Source organism: Zalophus californianus, chromosome 4, assembly GCF_009762305.2.
Source record: "Zalophus californianus isolate mZalCal1 chromosome 4, mZalCal1.pri.v2, whole genome shotgun sequence".
In the NCBI taxonomy this organism is placed as follows: Eukaryota; Metazoa; Chordata; class Mammalia; order Carnivora; family Otariidae; genus Zalophus; species Zalophus californianus.
The window spans coordinates 126,529,229-126,552,003 of NC_045598.1; the positions used below are offsets into that span (position 1 = coordinate 126,529,229).

The following is a 22,775-nucleotide window of genomic DNA, read 5'->3' on the forward strand; positions in this document are numbered from 1 at the left end:
AGGGCAATTAAGAGTGCCTGGCTGGCTCAGTAAATGGAGTGTGTGACTCTTGATCTTGGGGTTGTGGGTTTGAGCCCCACAATGGGTGTAGCAATTACTTAAAAATAAAAAGTCCTTATGGGGTGCCTGGGTGGCTCAGTTGTTAAGCGTCTGCCTTCGGCTCAGGTCGTGATCCCAGGGTCCTAGGATCGAGCCCCGCATCAGGCTCCCTGCTCTGTGGGGAGCCTGCTTCTCCCTCTCCCACTCCCCCTGCTTGTGTTCCCTCTCTCGCTGTCTCTCTCTCTCTGTCAAATAAATAAATAAAATCTTTAAAAATAAAAATAAAAAAATAAGTCCTTAGAAAAAGGGTAATTAAATTGCTTGTGTAGCCACTGGTGTTATGTTCACATGTCAGTAAATTCATGAACTATTGGGGAACATGAACTTTTACTTTTTTTTAAGGATTTTATTTATTTATTTGACATAGACACGGCGAGAGAGGGAACACAAGCAGGGGGAGTGGGAGAGGGAGAAGTAGACTCCCTGCTGAGCAGGGAGCCCGATGTGGGGCTCGATCCCAGGACCCTGGGATCATGACCTGAGCTGAAGGCAGACGCTTAACCAACGGAGCCACCCAGGTGCCCCAGGGAACATGAACTTTTAAATTCATTTAAATCTCATACAAATTCAGGATGTCTGGGTGGCTCAGCCGGTTAAGCATCTGCCTTCGGCTCACTCCATTACCCCGGGGTCCTGGAATTGAGTCCCACATCGGGCTCCTTGCTCAGTGGGGAGTCTGTTTCTCCCTCTGCCTGCTGCTCCCCTGCTTGTCCTCACACTCTCTCTTTCTCTCTCTGACAAATAAATAAAATCTTTAAAAAAATAAATAAACTTCCAACACTCTTGTTCCATAGGCTTCCGCAAGATCCCACAGTCATCTCATGCTTTCCTTTCTGTATTTCTGGGCCCTCTTCCGTAATGTCCTGTGTAAACTCCTTTCTTCAACCTGATGGTTAAGTGTTGTGGTTCCTTGTGGTTGTCCTAAACCCTCTTTCCTTCTTCTGCGCTCTCTTCCTGGACAGTCTCAATTGGCCCAATGGCTTTGGTTCTCGTCTTCATCTCACATGTCTATAACTCCAGTCCAGACCTCTCTTCTGAACTCGGGACAATGGGATATATGCCTATTCGGCACCACCCTTCGGATTTCTTGAGAGAACTTCAAACATAGCATGTTCAAAATTAAACTCCTGCCATTTCCCTTTTGTGTGCCTCAGGTCAGAAATCTGAGTCATTCTTGACTTCTCGTTCTTCCTGTCATATTCAACAGACAGCCAGATCTTGTTGTATTTGCCTCCTAAATCTTTCCCACAACCACACACTTTTCTACTCACACTGTGATTACTCTTTTTCTGCCATTTTCAACTTATTTTTTTTAAAGACTTTATTTTTAGGTAATCTGTACATCCAGCCTGGGGCCCAAAACCACAAGCCTGAGATCAAGAATCATGGCTCCACAAACTGAGCCAGCCAGGCACCCCTACCATTTTGAGTTTGTGTTTGGCCACAACAATAGCTATTTTTCCTTCATTTGCTCATGGCTTTCCAGTCCATTTCCCTGTTACAGTCCGAGCGGTCTTAAAAAACAAACCAAAAATCCCCCATATTTGTGACATTCCTAAAACTCCCTCATGATTTCTCATAATCCTAGAATAAAATCCGAAATTCTTAATGTAGACCCAATATGATCTGACCTCTTTGCCTCTCAGGCTTCCCCTTGTGTGACAGTCCCAATCCTTTCCTGTAATGCAACAATATTTGACTCATTTTCTTGATCAAACTCACCTCTTTGCCACCTCAGGACCTTTGTATTCTGCCTGGAATGTTCTCCCCCTCATTTTTTATATGACTAACTTTTGCTCATCTTTCACACCTCTGATCAAACATTACTTCATCTCCAAAAAGGCTGTTTAGACCCACCAAACTAGGTTGGATCCTACTTTATACACTCTTGTGTCACCTTGCAGGGAAAATAACTGGAATTGATACTCTGCCAGCCTTTGATCATACTAACCCAGAATAGAATTTTTTTTTCTTGGTACGATAACTTATCAGTTTGATTTTACCTCTACCCCAGTGTGTAAAAAAACTCTCTTACCTAACTTCTTTTTTACCTCTCCCATTCAGATAATAATTACAATCCTTTGTGCCTATGTAGTGCCTTCTTTTTTTTTTTTTAAGGTTTATTTATTTATTTGAGAGAGAGAGCATGGAGGGGAGGGACACAGGGAGAGGGAGAGAGAGCCTTAAGCAGACTCTGTGCTGAGCGCAGAGCCCAGTGTGGGGCTTGATTCCACGACCCTGAGATCACAACCTGAGCCGAAACCAGGAGTTGGATGCTTAACTGACTGCCACCCAGGCACCTTGTGCCTTATTCTTTTCATATCTCTTTTATTTCCATATTTTTCACTAGTCCTTAAAATTGCATGTGAAGTGTCTAAGACAAATGTTAACTCCATTTTACCTACAAAGAAATTATGACTGTGAAGAGGATATAACTTAGGTTGGTCATTCTGAATAACTGTCCTGTCTGCTCTGGTGGTAGTCTCTCCACTACACTATCTTGCCGCATGAATACCATTAGCATGTACCTAAAAAGAATTATTGAGGGACAAAGTGGTAATGATTTGGCTTCATATAATTATTCAGTGAGTACTTAATTGTATTTTTCAACATTAGTAAAAAAAAATTATGTATTTCTTTAACATTCTAGCTTGAAATTCAGAATCATCCTTTTTTTGAATCACTCAGCTGGACTGATCTTGTGCAAAAGAGGATTCCACCACCATTCAATCCTAATGTGGTAAGTGTCTATCCACATCTTATTTTCTGAACTAGTGAAATGTAGAACTGTAGTTCATCATAATTTTAGCAATAGATCTCAAAGTCTAATGTGAATGAAACTGAATCATCAGTACCATTATTTGAAAATATGTCTCTCGGGGTTTATCTAGTGCACTGATAACTTCAAGATGACCAGTAAAATTATATTACATTGGTAAAAGTATCTTTTAGCATAGTAATTATGAAGTGTTTCTTTGGAACATGTATAAAAAGGGATGAGCTCATTAGATTAAAAAAAAGATGCAAATTAAGTAAGTGAGGTGTCTCATGCCTATAAATCAACAAACATTTTAAGTAACATTAATGCACATTTTTTTCTAGAATGATACAAAACCAAGCACAGGCAAACATTAATGGTACTGTGAATTGTTAGATACCTTTTTGGAAAATAAAATGTTCATGTTAGCTTGACTTGTTAAATCAACTGATGGAAACATTTTACCTAAAGATTTTTTTTTTTTTAAAGGAAAGTTTCATCAAAGATCTGTTTACAATGTTACGATGTTGAAAATTTGGGGAAATAAATACAGAACAGTAGGGAAATTTTTAATAATCATCAGTAGGCCAATAATGATGTTACTATTGATGGCTATATCTTTAGGCATATACTTTTATGCATTAAAATATGTAATTTATTCCTTATGCTACCAAGTTACCGTTGTTGTCCTTCTTATTACACATATTTTATAAATGAAGAAATGGAAAGTCAGAGATGCCACATAGCTGGATTAAAAAGTAGCAGAGCAAGGATTCAAATCTGTGCATTTCAAAATCACTATTCTATCTATGCTTTCTTATGCTCGATTGCCTTTTCTCATTAAGTGAATGGTAATAATAATAAATGTAAAAATGAGCAGGCACTTAGAAAATCCTTATAATGTTAAACAAAAACATGACAGTCCTTATACTATAAAATAAACATGGCAATTTTTGTGACGTGTTATTATAGCAGTAAAAATAACAGGTAAGGACTAGGAGAGAGTATAATATAAACCAAGATTGATTTGGGGTTGCGGGATCATAGGTGAATTTTTTTTTCCTTTATTTAAAGTGTTTTGGTGTTGTGAAATTCATGACATACTTTTTTAGTAAATTAGTGCAGAATAAGGAAATTGCTTCAGGAAAATATTACTTAGTCTACTCATTTTGTTAAAGGTTTGTTTCAGTGCATAGCTTATGACTAGTAATATTTAATAGGTGTGACACTGTACACCTATTAACAATATTTGTAGATTGCCTTATTTCATATAGCTTATCCAGAAGTGACTCCATTAAGGACAGTTTCTGTCCCTAATTTCTAGAGTTTGCACTAAGAACCTAGGACCTTTAAAAATTATTTTATTTTTATTTTTATATTGAAAGTCTTACTGAGTTTAGTTTAGCTCAAATAAATATGTCATCAGGCACATTAAAGAGTTAGGTACTCCTAAGCAGTACTGGAAATGGAAACAATGTTGACTTCAGAGTCAGTACCTCCATTTGGATCCCCACTCTTTTTGACTAATAAAATTTTTTAAAGCAAGATCCACAACCAAGAAGCCACAGAAGAAATTGGTAAATTTGGCCACATTAAATTTAGAAATGTCTACATGGTAAGAAAGAAAAAAAAACAACAACACTGCAAATAACAAACTGGGGAAGATTTCTTTAGCACATAAAGCATTCTTACAAGTCAATGAGAAAAAAGACCAATGACCAGTAAAAACATGGACAAAAGACACAAAATACGCAGTTACAGAAAAATAAATACAGATGGCTTTTAAATATATGGAAAGATGTTCAAATTCACTGACAAACTCTAATAGGTTACCATTTTCCACTTAACGGATTAATAAAGATCAGAAAGTTAGAGGATGTTAATGTAGACGTTCTCCTACTCTGTTCTCAGTACTTGCATCCTTTTATTTAACTCTGACAGCAATTCTATGAAATAGTACTGCTATTTTCCATATATTACAGATGAGTTAACTTAGGCACAGAAAAGGTTAAATAAGTTTCCCAGAGTTTAAAGAACTAGAATTTGAGCTCGGGCTCTTCGAAGACAGATCCTTCCCTCACTCTTAACATAAGCAATACAGTGTTATCCCTGTCAGTACTAGCCATGAGCCCTAAGAGCATTCATAAAATATCTATAAAGTCAAGTAAAAGAACATTTGCCATCATTCACTGAACACCTTCTACATGTCAGATTCTGGGAATTTTGTGTATTAACACATCAGATCCTCACAACACCTTAACAGGTAGGTGGTAGTATTCTTACTTACAGGAGTGGAAACAGAGATAGGATAATTTATATAAAAAATTAAAGCTAGCAAAAAAAAAAAAAATTAGAGCCAGCAAATTTCATAGCCAGAATTCAAAGCTTAGTCTTATTCCAAAGCCCATGCTTCTGGGGTTCCATGTAAGAATTTGATGACATTTTATATATACACATAAATACAACTTGTAGTATTCTTCTTCCTCTGTGGAGGAATTTCTCATATTGAGGGATCTAGCATTCTGGGTTTCCCTTGTCTGTGCTCTGCTGTTTATAGACCTACCAGGCTAACTGTATCCTTGGCTTAGAGTACCTGCCTTGGATCCTTGTCTGTTCACCTCGGTTAGACTTGCTGACCTAGACATGCTAAGGATTCCCTCCCGCTTAGAGCAGAGATAACCTAGAGATTCAGGGATGAGTTCTAAGAGTGAGTCACTGGGATTTGTGTCTCAGTTTTTATCTGCAAATACGTCAGAAGGGGAAAGTGCGGTAGTTTGTACCAGATTTGTAAAGGAAGACGAAGAACTGCTTCCATCAAGAAGCTGCCATGCTTTACTTCCCGGGTTCCCAGCTTCTTTAGGCCTCTACAGCTAAGGTGTCCTAGCCAAATGCCTAATGACCTTTGTAGCACAGTTTTATTTAATGCCCCTTTATTCTCCTCAAAAGGCTTCACCTAACCAGAGTACAGAAACTAGATGGGCAAGCATTTGATGGGAGCTCAAGTGAAAAGTGCCATCCTGAAAACCTACCTGGACTCCTTTTCTAAACTTAGAGGTGGTGCTGGGTAGAGAGAGAGGGGGTCAGTTGCAGGGCCTGAGGTTCAAGTTACCATAGGTAAGGACTTTGTTATGCTAGCTTACCTCACCCTTGTCTCCCCCCACTTCCAACAAGAACTTTGCTAGAAGGACAGATAACCTCACCTAAATAGTAAACTCTGGAAAGGAAAAGCAGAAACTGTTTCAAAGAAATGGTGAAGTAGGAAGACATCTAAACTTGCCAGGAATAAATATATAAATTCATGAAGTGGTTTTAATGAAAGACTAAATTAGTGAAAAACAAGCTAAGGTGAATAATAATATGCTTTTGATGTTTTAGGCAGGACCAGATGATATCAGGAACTTTGATGCAGCATTTACGGAAGAAACAGTTCCGTATTCTGTGTGTGTGTCTTCTGACTATTCTATAGTGAACGCCAGTGTGCTGGAGGCAGATGATGCATTCGTTGGTTTCTCTTACGCACCTCCTTCAGAAGATTTATTTTTGTGAACAGTTTGCCATCCAGAAACCATTGAGCAAATATAAGCCTACAGATGAGACTGAAACTCCTCTTTGTGTGAATATATTCAAATATGTTTAACTAGTGCCTCATTTTTACATGTAATGTTAAAAACTATGAAAAATGTATTTTCTGCTGTATGCAAGAAAATAGGGCATTTCAAAGAGCTAAGTTTTGAATTAAAATTTCTATTATTGTTTATTAAGCTTATTTTTAAAGAGTTTTAAAAGCTATTGTTCTCAGCATTAACCTATTTTTAAAGAAAACATTTTGCTAATGACTGTTTTCCCCCCTCAGTTTACACTAACATCTACCCAAGACAGACTATTTTTCAACAGCCTGTTTCAGTTTGGTTAACATGACATTAATGCCTTTGTAACTCTCTACTTTGACCTTTGTTCTCAGATCAGAACTATGCAATTGGTATGTGGTTGTTTAAGAAGAAACCACATCTTTCCATGATAAGTCATTCTTTGACATAATCAGTTCTTGGTAGGATTAAAATGTAAAAGCATAGTTAACACATGGGCTGTGAGTTAACACTTTGAATAAGTGTTCATTCTGCAGATCAAATTAAGAAATAACAAAAGGAGACCCATTGCTTTTGAAATACCAATTCAAATTTGTGAATTATTTTTCTCTGGAAGAAAAGTAAAGGCTTAATAGTTAGAAAGTTTAAAATATTCCCAAAGATCTGAAGGGTAATAAAATACTACTGGATTTTTTTTTAGGTGGTGCCAAAAATGAATGTCTCTGTGTCATGTATTTATATTACAAATACGTTCTATTTATGTTCTTTCTGGTCTTTATGTTGTTAAGTAGGCCTAAATCTCGGTATTTGCTTTTGCAAAAAGCTGTTCAAACTGTCTTTCTAATTGGTTATTAGTGAAAAATAGTGAGCCTTCTAGAGTATTTACCTAATTGGGAATATAAAAAATAGAATAGCAAATTCTTGGTCAGTATATATATTTCACTACAGTGTAACAAAAGTTAAAAATGATTCAGGCAGATGAAATGTCAGTATCTTTTTTGTCTTAGAAAAAGCACAGGAAACTCACCTTAAAATCATACTAAAAGCAAACTGTGTATTTATCATTATAAAAGAGAATACAGAAAAACTAAAAAAGAATGCTTGCCTTGGAATTCAGCTTCTTAGAGAAGAAATTTTTCAAGTCATGTAGGAAACATCGTGAAAGTTTAGGGACCAACTTATTATGCTTCAGGAACAAGCATTCTTTCCATGTATTTTCTCTTGAGAAAGGAATCACAAAAGCATTTCACATACCCTTTGGCTTAAAAATGTTCAGCAAAATGGGAGGGGGGTGTACTTTTGTTAGATTAATAATGTTTGCATCCAATACACTGAATCTTCCTTTAGAGGTAAGACTGTAATAGCAACACTGTAAATATGTGGTTTATTTGGCACTACTGTAAGTTCTGCTTTTACACAAAGTTCTTTGCTTATTATAAAGCAAAACAAAAACTAGTTTCTTGTATGATTTTTTTTTACTCAGCCACTCCTTAATTAAACTGCCAAAAATTAAAGTGCAATATTGTATATTTTTAAGAACAAATTTAAATATGCTGATGTTTATTGGATCACAAGAAATACAAATCTTAAAGTATAATAAAACTAGCAAAAAGATTAATAAGCATCTAATTCCTGTCATTATTTTAAATTAAATTGGTGATGGTTTATAAAAGTCATTACAAAAATGAATTATTTGTATATGTGAGGGATAAAAGTATAAAACTTTATATTTGGACACACATAAAAGATTATCTAGATTATCAGCGGCTGACATATTTAATATTCAGGGAATAAACATCTTCCAAGTTTCAAGTTTATTTTCTCTGTCATAGCATGCTAAGTCTTTTAGGAAAAAACGTGTGCCCTTTGAATAGTTGAACCATTTCATGGCTATTGCCAAAATAAATTCAAGGGTCTGAGTGAAGAATCCCTAACATTCTTCGTGTTATCCATACCTCTTATTTTATTGCATATGGTATAGTGAAGAGCTTCCCAGCCATTGTTACAGCATAGTACACACTGAAGTTGACAAGTTTTCAGCATACCTGGGGGGAGGTGCTAAATGATGTAGATAGAGACTGGAAGCAGGTTCTCCGTTCAAAATTTTTACATGCCAAAATAATTTTTGAACTTAAGATATTTGCAGAGCCAACAAACACTGTTTGGATATAATTTTAGCAATGGAACATTTAAAAGGTGGTTTAAATATTTCAAATATTTATTACTGTAAAATTTGATCACTATAAAAACTTATCATTACCAGTGTCTTTTAGCCTACCTTTAACTAGTAATTATTCACAGTCATAATATTAAAAAACTACACAGATAGGGCACCTGGGTGGCTCAGTCGGTTAAGCAGCTGCCTTTGGCTCAGGTTATGATCCCAGGGTCCTGGGATCGAGCCCTGCATCAGGCTCCCTGCTCTGTGGGAAGCCTGCTTCTCCCTCTCCCACTCCCCCTGCTTGTGTTCCTTCTCTCGCTGGCTCGCTCTCTGTCAAATGAATAAATAAAATCTTAAAAAAAAAAAAACTACACAGATGTTACTGTATGAAAAGTGGGAGTGAGTATTACAGGAAAATTTGTGATATTAGAATGACTTTTTCAATAAACTGTTGAAATTGATGACTTAATTCCTCATATATGTAGTTTGGAAGTTAAGTCTGTTTTAAAAGTGGGATTTTCTGCCACTTGCCTTTAAGATTGGTTTTTACTTTTATTGATTTTTACAGGTTATTCCATATCCCAAGGTGATTGTTCTTTTATTATAAAATCCTAAAAGTACATAGATGAGTGTCAGGCATCTTGACTACCTTGAAATAATATGCCAAGTTTTGTGTATGAATGAAATTGACTTGCAGCAGGGAGTGCTAAATGGCTTTGTTCAGATACCCAAAAGGATTCACTGCTGTAAAAATACTGGGTTTCCTCTCTGCCATTTTAGTTCTTCTTTGCTCACCTACAATTAAGAGTAATTGCTCTCTAACTTCCCTGAAAGCATTCCAATTGGGACTTTTTACGTCTTTAGCATTTTTGGTCTCTTACCAATATTGCATAATCATTCATTTGTAATCCTTTTTTTTAAGATATTTATTTATTTGAGAGAGAGAATGAGAGAGAGAGAGCATGAGAGGGGGGAGGGTCAGAGGGAGAGGCAGACTCCCCGCTGAGCAGGGAGCCTGATGTGGGACTCGATCCCAAAACTCCAGAATCATGACCTGAGCCGAAGGCAGTCGCCTAACCAACTGAGCCACCTGGGTGCCCTATAATCCTTTTTTTTTTTTTTAAAGATTTTATTTATTTATTTGACAGAGAGAGCACAAGCACGGGGAGCGGCAGGTAGAGGGAGAGGGAGAAGCAGGCTCTCTGCTGAGCAGGGAGCCCAATGCGGGGCTCCATCCCAGGACACTGGGATCATGACCTGAGCCGAAAGCAGCCGCTTAACCAACTGAGCCACCCAGGCGTCCCTGATTTGTAATCCTTGAAACACATTCCTTAATAGTTAAAAGGACCCATATGCAAAAATAGTTCTTATTTTACTATTTCCTTATATTATGTCCATTTTTACAGAGGTAAATAAATCAGCAAGAAACATAGCTATTTCAAAGTGTACCTTTTCAATAATTTACCCAAAGTCAAGATAGAGAATAATTTAAAGCAATATTACACAAAAAAAAGCCTACAGAGAAGTATAAACTCAGAGTGATTTATAGCAGTGAAGTAGCCAAAGGATCCTACAAACAAAAATTATTTTTACATGTACTAAAAATGATGAACACCATATCTTTAATAGCATAAAACAAAAAACCACATCATTCTATATAACCCTTCTTACTGGAAGAGCCAGACATGTTTGGCGATTTTACAAATCTTGTGTTCAAATGTGACTTGAAAGTTTTTACTGAAAATTCTCTTTTGCAGGAATATATCTGATAGATTTATCCTTTTCCTTCTAACATATTTTCAGTGTTCTCATGTTATTAAGGAGCAGAGATTTACACTTCGATTTTAGTTGAGTTTCTGTGGGAAAGTCTAGAATGAGTTATCAATATTTAAGTGTTTTTATGTTTTATTAGTTAACTCATGGAATCTGGAAGGCTTATGGGCAATGAAACAGACTTACCCAAATGGTCTAATTTATCTCAGTGTGTTGGACTTTTTTCAGTTCTTTCCAGAAAGTAGTTAATACAGCCTTGGTTTTTTTTAAATTTTTCTCTCATGCCTCAATAATACAGAAATTATAGCCTACTTTGTTAATGATACATTGATGTTGAACATTAACACTTACTTACTTTAGAAAGATAACCCTAGCTATATGCCTCAAATAGATATCAAAAGCAAAGCTTTGGGGGCACCTGGGTGGTTCAGTTGGTTAAGTGTCTGACTTGATTTTGGCTAGGGTTGTGATCTTGGGATTGTGGGATCAAGCCCCAGATCAGGCTTCACACTCAGCAGGGAGTCTGCTTGAGATTCTCTCCCTCTCCCTCTGCCCCTCCACCCACTTGTGCACTCACTCTCCCACCTCCAATAAATAAATCTTTAAAAAAAAAAAACTTTGTCAGAATTCATATGACTTTAACACTTAAGAGCTGTGCATTTATTTGGCTCTATATAAATTATACCTCAGTGAAAAATATTGAAAGACAAAGCTATATATAACAAAAAATAAAATTTAGATAACCCATAATACTACCATCTTAAAGTATTTGAGACATTTTACCACATTACATGTGAAAGAATCCAGGAATTTGGAGCCAAAGAAAAAGGTGAAGAGATGAAAATAGCCCAACCTGAACCATGTACATGCACGACAGGGACTTCCTTTTTTCCAGGTCCACCTGTAAGGATCTTGGAAGTTACCAGATAAAAAGCTGAACAGACTGAATCATCAACTACTCTTCTTGGATACAGAAGAAAAGGGAGGATGCAGGGCACACTGCTACCCCCAAAATGGGAGAGTGAGGTGAATATAAGAAGTTGCAACTTACTGTAGCAGAGACTCAACCACTGCGGGAGCGGTGCAGGAGTTGGAAAACCTGAACTAGATTAGCAAGTTGCTAGAGGCTAAGTGAAGACAATTGAAAGTGAAAAAGTCCAGGGAAAGCCAGTCATAGGGATCCCCACAATTTTGTGAAACTGACCTCCCAGAGCTCAAGGAGCTTCTCACAAATACTGGAGAAAAACTCTCTTGCGATTCCAGGAGAAGGAGGGGAAAAGGGACACGTTTCAAATATGCCAGGGCATTCTGGTCTTCTGCTTTTAGGAGAAACTAGTTAATCAGAACCTGACCTGCAGGGGTATTCTCAGAGCCTAATATGCAGGAAGGAAAGTACCAAACTCTAGTCAGTTCAAGTCTTACATATGGGAGAAGGGAAATACCCAACTTCAGTCCACTCTAGCCACCCTGTCCCACCTAATGGGAAAGAAAAAACTAAGAAACACACTAAGTTTGTCCAGAGGCATAGGATCACTAAAATAAAGATCGAATCAAAGGATTATAGAACACTTCCCTCTCACCATACTGTATCACAACATTTTAAAAGATTTATAGCACTTCCTTTTACCCACTACGTCATGCCTGGCCACCAAGAAAAACTACAAGGCACACTAAAAGGCAAAAACAAAAGCCCACACAATTTGAAGAGAAAGAGCATCAGAATGCAGGGATGTTGGAATTATCAGACCAGGAGTTTAAAACAAGTATGATTAATATGTCAAAGTCCCTAGGGGCACCTGGGTGCCTCAGTTGTTAAGTGTCTGCCTTCAGCTCAGGTCATGATACCAGGGTCCTCGATCAAGCCCCTCATTGGGCTCCCTGCTCAGCAGGAAGTCTGCTTCTCCCTCTTCCTCTGCCCTCCCCCTGCTCATGCTCTCTCTCTCTCTCAAATAAAGAAAATCTCTAAAAATATACATATATGTTAAGATCCCTAATAGATAAAGCAAGAACAGATGGTCTATGTTGTAAGCAGAGAGAAAGAAATCCTAAGAAAGAAACAGAAAGAAATGCTGGAGATGTAAACAACAACAAATGAAGACTGCTTTTGATGGGCTTATTAATATGCTGGACACGGCTGAGGGAAGAATCTCTGAGCTTGAGGATATTTCAGTGAAAACTTCCAAAGCTGAAAAACAAAGAGAACAAAGACTAAAGAAAACAGAACCATATCCAAGGACAGTGGGACAACTGCAAATGGTGTAATATACGTGTAATAGAAATACCAGAAGAAGAAGAGAAAGAAACAGAAGAAATATTTGAAGTAATAATGACAGAATTTTCCCTAAATTAATGTCAGACACCAAACCACAGATGGAGGAAACTCAGGAACACCAAGCAGGATAAATGCCAAAAAATTATACCTAGGCATATCATTTTCAAACTTCAGAAAATCAAAGATAATGAAAAAGTCCTGAAAGAAGCCAGAGGAAAAACATCCTTACCTATAGAGGAAAAAGGAAAGAATTACACCCAACTAGTCCTCAGAAATCATGCAGACAAGAAGAGTGGAGTGAAATAAATAAAATGCTGAGAGGGGCATCTGGGTGGCTCAGTCAATTGAGCTTCAGATTCTTGGTTTTGGCTCAGGTCATGATCTTGGGGTCATGGGATCAAGCCCTGCATCGGGCTCTGTGCTCTGTGAGGTCTGCTTGTTCCTCTCCCTGCCCCTCTGCTTCTTACCCTGCACGTGCTCATGCACATGCACATGCTCTTTCTCTCTCTCTCTCTCTCAAAAAAAATTTTAAAAAGTGAAGGAGAAATGGACTTTCTTAGACAAATAAAAATTTAGGTAATGTGTTGCAATAGACCTACCTTGCAAGAAATGTTGAAAGAAGTTCTTTCGAGAAAAAGAAAACATCATAGGTCAGAAACTCAGATCTACATAAAGGAAGAGCATCAAAAAGGAGTAAATGAAGGTAAAATAAAACTTTTACTTTTCTTAATTGATCTAACAGGTAACAATTTGTTCAAAGTAACAGCAACAATGTATTTGATAATGTATGCATATGTATATATCATATAGGTAAGCTTATTTGTGCTTTTATATAAGTAAAACGAATGATGTCAATGATACAAGAGACAGGAGGGAAGAATTAAGATTATTTTATTATTATAAGGTAATCACACTGAGGTACTTCACTGTACTGTGAAGCAGTATAATGTTATTTGAAAGTGGATTTGGATTAGTTGTAAATGGGTATTGCAAACTCTAGGACAGTTACTATAAAAAGGTGGGGGGAGAGTGTAACTGATATGCTAAAAAAATGGAATCAGTTAAAATCACAGAAGGCAGAAAAAAGGATGGGAGACAAAAATAAAGACAAGAAAAAGGCAACAAATAGAAAATAGTAACAAATATGGTAGGTATTAGTTCAACTATATCAATCATCACTTTAAGCATAAATGGTCTATATGTACCAATTAAAAGACAGAGATTGTCAGAGTAGATCAAAAAACAAGATTCAACTGTATGTTGTCTACAAGGAATTTACTTTAAATTTAAAGATACATACAGATTGAAAGTAAATGGATGGAGAAAAATACACCATGCTAACACTAATCAAAAGAAAGCAGGAGTAGCTATATTAACTTCAGACAGAGCAGATTTCAAAGTAAGGAAAATTATCAAGAATAAAAAAAGGGATTACATAATGATAAAGGAGTCAATTCTCTAGAAAGACATAACAATCCTTAATGTGTATGTGCCTAACAAAAGAGTGTCTGACTGCATTAGGCAAAAACTGATAGAACTGCAAGGAGAGACAGATGAATCCACTATCATAGTTGGAGACTTCAACACTCTCTCTCAGAAATGGACAGATTCAGCAGGCAGAAAATCAGTGAGGACATAGTTAAACTCAACGACACCATCAATCCACTGGATATAATTGACATCTGTAGACTCATCCAACAACAGCAGAGTACATTCTCTCCAGCTCACAGGAACATTCACCCAGATAGAACAAATTCTGGGCCATAAAACACACCTTGTGAAATTTAAAAGTATAGAAATCATACAATGTTTGCTCTAAAACCACAATTAAATAAAACTAAAAATTAATAACAGAAAGATAACTGGAAAATCCAAAACAGATGAAGATTAAATAACACACTTATAAATAACACATATGTCAAAGAAGAAATCTCAAGAGAAACTTTAGAATATTTTGAACTAGGGTGCCTGGGTGGCTCAGTCGGTTGAGCATCCATCCGACTCATGGTTTTGGGTCAGGTCACAATATCAGGGTCGTGAGACTGAGCCCTGCATCAGGCTCTGTGCTCAGTGGGGATGTCTGCTTGAAATTCTTTCTCTCCCTCTCACTCTGCCCCTCCCTGGCTTGTGCTCTCCCCCTCTCTCTCAAATAAATCTTTTAAAAAATATCTTGAACTAAATGAAAATGAAAACAATTTATCAAAATGTGTGGAATATAATGAAAATAGTATTTAGAGGGAAATTTATAGCACTGGATGCATATATTAGAAAAGAGGAAAGATCTAAAATCAACAATCTAAGTTTCTACCTTAGGGAACAAGGGAAATAATCACTAATTACTTTCAAGGTAAGCAGAAGAAAAGAAAAAAAATTATAGCAAAAATCAATGAAATCAAAAATAGGAAATCAACAAAGAAAATCAATGAAACCACATGCACCCCAATGTTTATAGCAGCAATGACCACAGTAGCCAAACTATGGAAGGAGCCAAGATGCCCTTCAACAGGTGAATGGATAAAGAAGATGTGGTACATATATACAGTGGAATATTACTCAGCCATCAGAAAGGACGAATACCCACTATTTGCATCAATATGCATGGAACTGGAGGGGATTATGCTAAGTCAAATAAGTCAAGCAGAGAAAGACAATTATCATAAGGTTTCACTCATATATAGAACATAAGGAATAGCACAGAGGACCATAAGGGAAGGGAGGGAAAACTGAAGGGGGAGAAATCAGAGAGGGAGACTAACCATGAGAGACTATGGACTCCAGGAAAAAAACTGAGGTTTCGAGGGGAGGGAGTTGAGGGGATGGGCTACCAGATGATGGGTATTGAGGAGGGCATGTGTTGTGATGAGCACTGGGTGTTATATGCAACTAATGAATCATTGAACACTACATCAAAAACTAATGATGTACTGGGGCTCCTGGGTGGCTCAGTTGTTAAGTGTCTGCCTTTGGCTCAGGTCCTGGTCCTGGGGTCCTGGGATCGAGCCCCACATTGGACTCCCTGCTCAGCGGGAAGCCTGCTTCTCCCTCTCCCACTCCCCCTGCTTGTGTTCCCTCTCTCACTGTGTCTCTCTCTGTTAAATAAATAAAATAAAATCTTAAAAAAAAAACTAACGATATACTATACAGTACCTAACTGATCATAATAATAAAAAAAAGAAAGAAAGAAAAATCAAAGAAACCAGAAGCTGATTCTGTGAAAAGATCAATAAAGTTGATAAGCCTCTAGCCAGGCTAACGAAGAAAAAGAGAAAAAAAAAAAAAACACACATCACTACAGATCCCATGGACATTAAAAGGATAATAAAGGAATACTATGAACAACTATGCCACAAATGTGGTAACCTGGATAAAATGGACCAATTCCTTGAAAGACACAATCTGCCAAAACTCACACAAAAAGCAACAGTCTGAATAGGCCTGTAGAAACTGAATCAGTAATTAATAAGCTTCCAAAAGAGACAGCATCAGGCCCAGATGGATTCAGTGGTGAATTCCACCAAACATTTAAGGAAGAAATGATACCAGTTCTCTATCATTTCTTTCAGAAGGTAGAAGCAGAGGGAACACTTCCTAACTAATGACCTCATTGTATAAGGTCAGGATTATGCTAACCAAAACCAGACAAAGACATTACAAGGAAAGGAAACTACAGGCCAGTATCTGTCATGAACATAGATGCAGAAGTCCACAACAAAATCTTGTAAATTGAGTCCAAAAATGTATAAAAAGTTTAAAATGTATAAAATGTATAAAAGGTACACAACATGGCCAGGTGGGATTTATTCTACATTGTAAGTTTGGTTAAGCATTTGGAAACCAATTAATGTATCTCATCACATCAATAGGCTAAAGAAGAAAAATCACATGACCATAACAATAGATGCAGAAAAAGTACTTGACAAAATCCAACTCTTAATCATGATAAAAACTCAGTAAACTGGGGATAGAATGAAACTTCCTCAACTTGATAAAGAATATCTACAAAAAACCTATGGTTGGCATCATACTTAATGGTGAGAAACTATAAACTTTCCCTCTAAGACCAGGAAGAAGGCAAGAATGTCCCCTATCACCTGCTTCCTTTCAGCATTGTACTGGAAGTACTAGCTAATGCAGTAAGAAAAGAAAAGGTATAAAGATTGAGGAAAACATAAAACTGTTGTTGTTTGCAGATGACATGATCATCTATGTAGAAAATCCAATGGAATCAACAAAAAAGTTTTGGAATTAATAAGTGATTATAGCAAAGTTGCAGGATACGAGGTTAATATAAAAAAGTCAATCACTTTCTTATACACCAGCAACAAACAAGTGAAATTTTAAATTAAAAACACAATACAGGGGCGCCTGGGTGGCTCAGTTGGTTAAGTGACTGCCTTCGCCTCAGGTCATGATCCTGGAGTCCCGGGATCCAGTCCCGCAACGGGCTCCCTGCTTAGCAGGGAGTCTGCTTCTCCCTCTGACCCTCCCCCCTCTCATGCTCTCATTCTTTTTCTCAAATGAATAAAATCTTTAAAAAAAAAAAACACAATACATTTACGTGAGCTGTTCCCCAAATTAAATACTTAGGTATAAATCTAATAAAATATGTACAACATATATATGAGGAAAATTACAAAACTCTGATGAGGGGTGTCTGGGTGGCTCAGTCGTTAAGCGTCTGCCTTCGGCTCAGGTCATGATCCCAAGGTCCTGGGATCAAGCCCCGCATTGAGCTCCCTGCTCCGCTGGAAGCCTGCTTCTCCCTTTCCCACTCTCCCTGCTTGTGTTCCCTCTCTCGCTGTGTCTCTCTCTGTCAAATAAATAAATAAAATCTTAAAAAAAAAAACTGATGAAAAAAATCAAAGAACTAAATAAATGGAAAGATATTCTGTGTTCATGGATAGGAAGACAATCTTGTCAAAATGTCAGTTCTTTCCAAACTGATCTATAGATTCAACACGATTCCAACTGAAATCTCAGCAAGTTGTTTAGTGGGTAGCAATAAACTTTATATGAAAAGACAAAAGACCCAGTATAGGCAACACAATATTGAAAGAAAAGAATAAAATTGGAAGACTACACTATCTGTTTTTAAGACTTACTATAAAGCTACAGTGATTGAGACAATGTGGTATTGGCAAAAAAATAGACAAATAGATCAGTGGAACATAATAGAGAACCCAGAAACAGACCCACAGAATTATACTCAACTGGTCTTTAACAAAAGAATAAAGGCAATACAATGAATTAAAGATAGTCTTTTCAATAAATGGTGCTGGGACAACCAGATACCCACATGCAAAAAATGAATCTAAACAGAGACCTCATACCTTCAGAAAATTTAACTCAAAGTGGATTACAGACCTAAATGTAAAACACAGAACTGTAAAACTCCTGGAAGATAACAACGGAGAAAATCTAGTTAACCTTTGTTATGTTGATGTTTTTAGATACAACGCCGAAGGCATGATCCATGAAAGAAATAATTAATAAGTTGAACTTCATTAAAACTAAAAACTTGTGCTCTGTGAAAGACAATGTCAGGAGAATGAGAAGACAAGCCACAAACTCGGAGAAAATCTTTGCAAAGGACATACCTAATAAAAGACTGTTATCCAAAAAATACAAAGAGGGGGCACCTGGTTGGCTCAGTCAGTGGAGCATGTGACTCCTGATCTCAGGGTTGTGAGTTCGAGCCCCATGTTGGCTATAGGGAGTATTTAACAATAAAATAGTTAAATAAATATATATATATATATGTATATCATACATATATATATATATTCACATATATATGTATTTACAAAGAACTCTTGAAAGTCAAGAATAAGAAAATGAACAACTCGATTAAAAAATGGCCTGGGGTTAGTCAGTTAAGTTGTTAGTCGGTTAAGCAGCTGACTTCTGATTTCAGCTCAGATCATGATCTCAGGGCCCTGGGATCCAGCCCCATATGGGGCTTGATTCTCTTTTTCCCTCTCCCTTTGCTTGATTCTCTTTTTCCCTCTCCCTCTGCCCTTCCCCCCCTCACATGCTCTCTCTCTCTCTCTCAAATAAATAAATTAATTTTTAAAAAATGGGCCAACGGCCTTAACAGACATCTGACCAAAGAAGATATACAGATGACAAATAAGCATATGAAAAGAAGCTCCACATCATATGTCATTAGGGAAATGCAAATTAAAATAATAATGAGATACCACTACATACCTATTACAATGGTCAAAATCTAGAACAATGACAACACCAAAGGATGGCAAAGATGTGGAGCAACAGGAACTCTCATTCACTACTGGTGGGAATGCAAAATGGTATAGCCACTTTGGAAGACAGTTTAGTGGTTTCTTTCAAAACCAAACATACTCTTGGGGTGCCTGGGTGGCTCAGTTGGTTAAGCGACTGCCTTCGGCTCTGGTCATGATCCTGGAGTCCCGGGATCGAGTCCCACATCGGGCTCCCTGCTCAGCGTGGAGCCTGCTTCTCCCTCTGACCCTCTTCCCTCTCGTGCTCTCTATCTCTCATTCTCTCTCTCAAATAAATAAATAAAATCTTTAAAAAAAACAAAAACAAAAAACCAAACATACTCTTATCATATCATAGTGCTCCTTAGTATCCTCCCAAAGAACTGAAAACATACATCCACACAAAAACATGCACGTGGATGTTTATAGCAGCTTTATACATAATTGCCACAACCTAGAAGCAACCAAGATGTTCATTATTAGATGAATGGATAAACTGTGGTACATCCAGATGATGGAATATTATTCAGTTCTAAATGAACAACTATGCCACAAATGTGGTAACATGGATAAAATGGACCAATTCCTTGAAAGACACAATCTGCCAAAACTCACACAAAAAGCAACAGTCTGAATAGGCCAAGTTCTAAAAAGAAGTGTTCTATCAAGCCATGAAAATACATGGAATAACCTTAAATGCATCATACTAAGGGAAAAAAGTTCATGACCTGAGCTGAAACCAAGAGTCAGATTCTCAACCAACTGAGCCACCCAGGCACCCCCCTTTTCAAAAAATATTTTGTTTTTAAGTAATCTCTACACCCAACAGGAGGCTTGAACTCACAACCCCGAGATCAAGAGTTGCATTTTCCAACCACTGAATCAGTCAGGTGTCCCTAGGAACTCCCTTTATCTTCTGCTCAATTTTGCTGTGAACCTAACACTGCCCTAAAATTTTTTAAATATTTAAAAAAAAAAGTGTGACAGAAAGCCCTGTGTAGTTGCTGAAAGACAGAAAAAAATGGGAGAGGAAATGAGAATGTAATGGAAAGGGATTTTGATTTGGGTAAAACGGTCCAGTTCCACACCACCATCTCTAAGTTAAAAAATTAAGATGACCCATCTGTTAAAAATTATTCATTTTTATAAATCTGCCTAACAAAACTCCATGTAAATATACCTAAAAATAAATGTTTCTTCCTTAATGTACTAGTTTTATATATTGGATATCTACTTAAAATTTTCAACCTATTGGGAAGTTTCTAATTCTCAACCTACCACTGAAAATTTATTTGTGATGTTCAGTGATATTCTGTAATAATAAAGTATTTACAGCAATGTTGTAATAAAAAGCAATGAAACTTTGCCTCTAGATATCACTATCATTTTTAGAGTCTGCAATGTGCAGTAATGCACTGAATACTTAAGGTTTTAAATGCTATTCTTACATTTAATATAAATATATGTGTGTATCTTCTTTTTTAGAGAAGGAACGGGGGTGGCGGTGGAGGGGCAGAGGGACAAAGAGAATCTTTTTTTTTTTTTAAAGATTTTATTTATTTATTTGAGAGAGAGAGAGAGAATGAGAAAGAGAAAGCACATGAGAGGGGGGGAGGGTCGGAGGGAGAAGCAGACTCCCCGCGGAGCAGGGAGCCCGATGCAGGACTCGATCCCAGGACTCCAGGATCATGACCTGAGCCGAAGGCAGACGCTTAATGACTGAGCCACCCAGGCGCCCCAATGCATATCTCATTTTTAAGGCCAAATAACATTCCATTGTAGGGATATACCACATTTTATTTATCCATTTATCAGTTGTTTCCACTTTTTGGCTATGAATATTGTGTGTAAGTTTTTGTGTGAACATATGTTTAAATCCTCTCATTATCTATGTATAATAGATAATGTGTGGCATGGATTTGTTGGATCATACAGTAACTCCACTTCTGAGGTAGTCCCAGGACGTTTTCCAAATTGATTACACCATTTTGCATTCCCAGAAGGAGAGTTTTCAGTAAATTAAAAAACAAAACAAAAAACCAGGGAGACCCTTGGCCTGTGAAAACAACAAAAAGCAAAGGTTTGTATCTATCTTCCTCCCTCTCCTTTGCCTTGCAGGGAGAGTGCAACGGTGATTTAATTAAAGAGGGTGGAGGAAGGGTCTGGGTAGCCACCCTGACGAGATGGGGGGCGGGGTCCCGGCAGCCCCCGCGCCACCAACGTCCGCGAGGTGCGCGCACGCGTGCGAGGATCTCGCTGGGTGTTGGTCTCAAGGGAGCGGTCGCCCGGCAGGGTTCTGTGGGTAAAGACTGGGTGTTATGTGCTGCTGGGTCGGGGTTCCTGCTAGCAGAGGCTGCGGATGGTGGTGGGAGAGGTCCTAGATCCCAGGGTGTGAGGTCAGATTCGCTTTTATCCACTTTGTGAGGTGTTTTTCTGCTGACGCGACGGGCGAGAAGACGCGACTCAAGGCCTGTTGCAAGTGAACCAACACTTGAGTTCCTTAGAGGACGGGAACGCTTGTAGAATTTTACCCCCGTTCTCTTACTTAATGTTTTTCCACAGGCTTCCATGTCGTTTTCCACTTTCCCCTTCTCAAAAGTGAATCTACTCCCAAGACTTCTGCTTTACACAGGGACACTGGAGCTTTATCTCTCGGGTTTTTGTTTTGTTTTGGTTTTGTTTTTTTTTTAAAGCTGCTGGACGCCAGGCCTTGATTTACGTGGCTCTAGTGCTTATATATATATCTGGGTGTCCCAAGAGCCCGTTAGGGTTACGGTATTTAAGGTGAACTTTACATTATTTTTCTACTCTTCTCTGGGGTTCCATATTTCCATTAGGGCAGCAGCATCCATCCACGCCCATCCTGAAAACACAGGCTGGTCACCATGTCCAGCATGAAATCTTTAAAAGTCTAGAATCCATCCCCTCTACTTCATTTCATTCATCATGCCCTGGATTAGGCCATACATCTCCTAAGACTATTTCAGTAGCTAGAAACTGATTATCAACTCTTTCTCTACCCAACCCATCTTGCACGCTGGCAGCAGGCATTGATTACTAACATAAAAATCTGACCATATTTTTCCCTGTTAAAAACTTCGATGGTTTCTCTTTGCCTGTCTATATAATCGTCACGGACTTCAAACATTTTAATAACCTGATTGAGACTCATCCAACCATTTCAGAGCCTCCCTTCATTCAGCCCCAGAAACCTTATGTTCAAATGAAGCACAGATGTAATGTCCTGAACACAACATACACTTTAAGATCATTGTACCTATGACAACTGAGAAACTCTGAACTTTCCCCCCCTGTATAATAGCAAAAAGGACAGTCTCTTTTATTTGGAAAGTAGCCTGAATGCCAAGTAGTAAGGACATGGATTCAATAGTGTAGGTCTGAAAATTGGGGTGACAGAGGGTTACCCCATCTTTGGAAAAAATCCTCCTGTCTTTACATCTCTTCCAGTTAGTGAGATCTTTATCAAATATCACCTTTAAAGTAGAATTCATTTCTTTTTCTCTATGACCTATTGTATTAAGTCAAAATGTCCTAAAACGATAGAAAATATTATGACCCCAACACAAGGATGATGTCATTTTGTGAACTATTTAATATATCTTGTTCCTTTTGTGAGTCTTAGTACATTAATATTTTTTATAACAAGTAAATTGTAAGTTTTTTACATATTTCTCATCTCTCACCATACTTTTTGTGAACAGTAGGAATCATATTTTACTCATCTTTGTGTCCCCAGTGTCTAGGACAGTCTGGTATCCAATAAATAGTAAATGCCCAATAAATATTTGATAATGAATAAATGTGATGGTCATTATTTCTGACTTCTCTAAATTGGCAACTCCTTGAAGGCAGGATCCAATCT

At 37.6% G+C, this 22,775-nt stretch overlaps 1 protein-coding gene across 6 annotated transcripts in view; it reads left to right on the forward strand.

The window, feature by feature from the left end:
• The window catches only part of LOC113935294 (serine/threonine-protein kinase Sgk3), a 139,251-nt gene extending 130,469 nt beyond the window's left edge, over positions 1-8,782 (forward strand). For all 6 annotated transcript variants that reach the window (XM_027617079.2, XM_027617088.2, XM_027617069.2 and 3 more), the window contains 2 exons: positions 2,750-2,839; positions 6,233-8,782. In XM_027617079.2, the coding sequence (XP_027472880.1) occupies positions 2,750-2,839; positions 6,233-6,403 (261 nt within the window). In that variant the 3' untranslated portion in view covers positions 6,404-8,782. The remainder of the gene's footprint in view (positions 1-2,749; positions 2,840-6,232) is intronic.
• Positions 8,783-22,775: the final 13,993 nt, after the last annotated feature.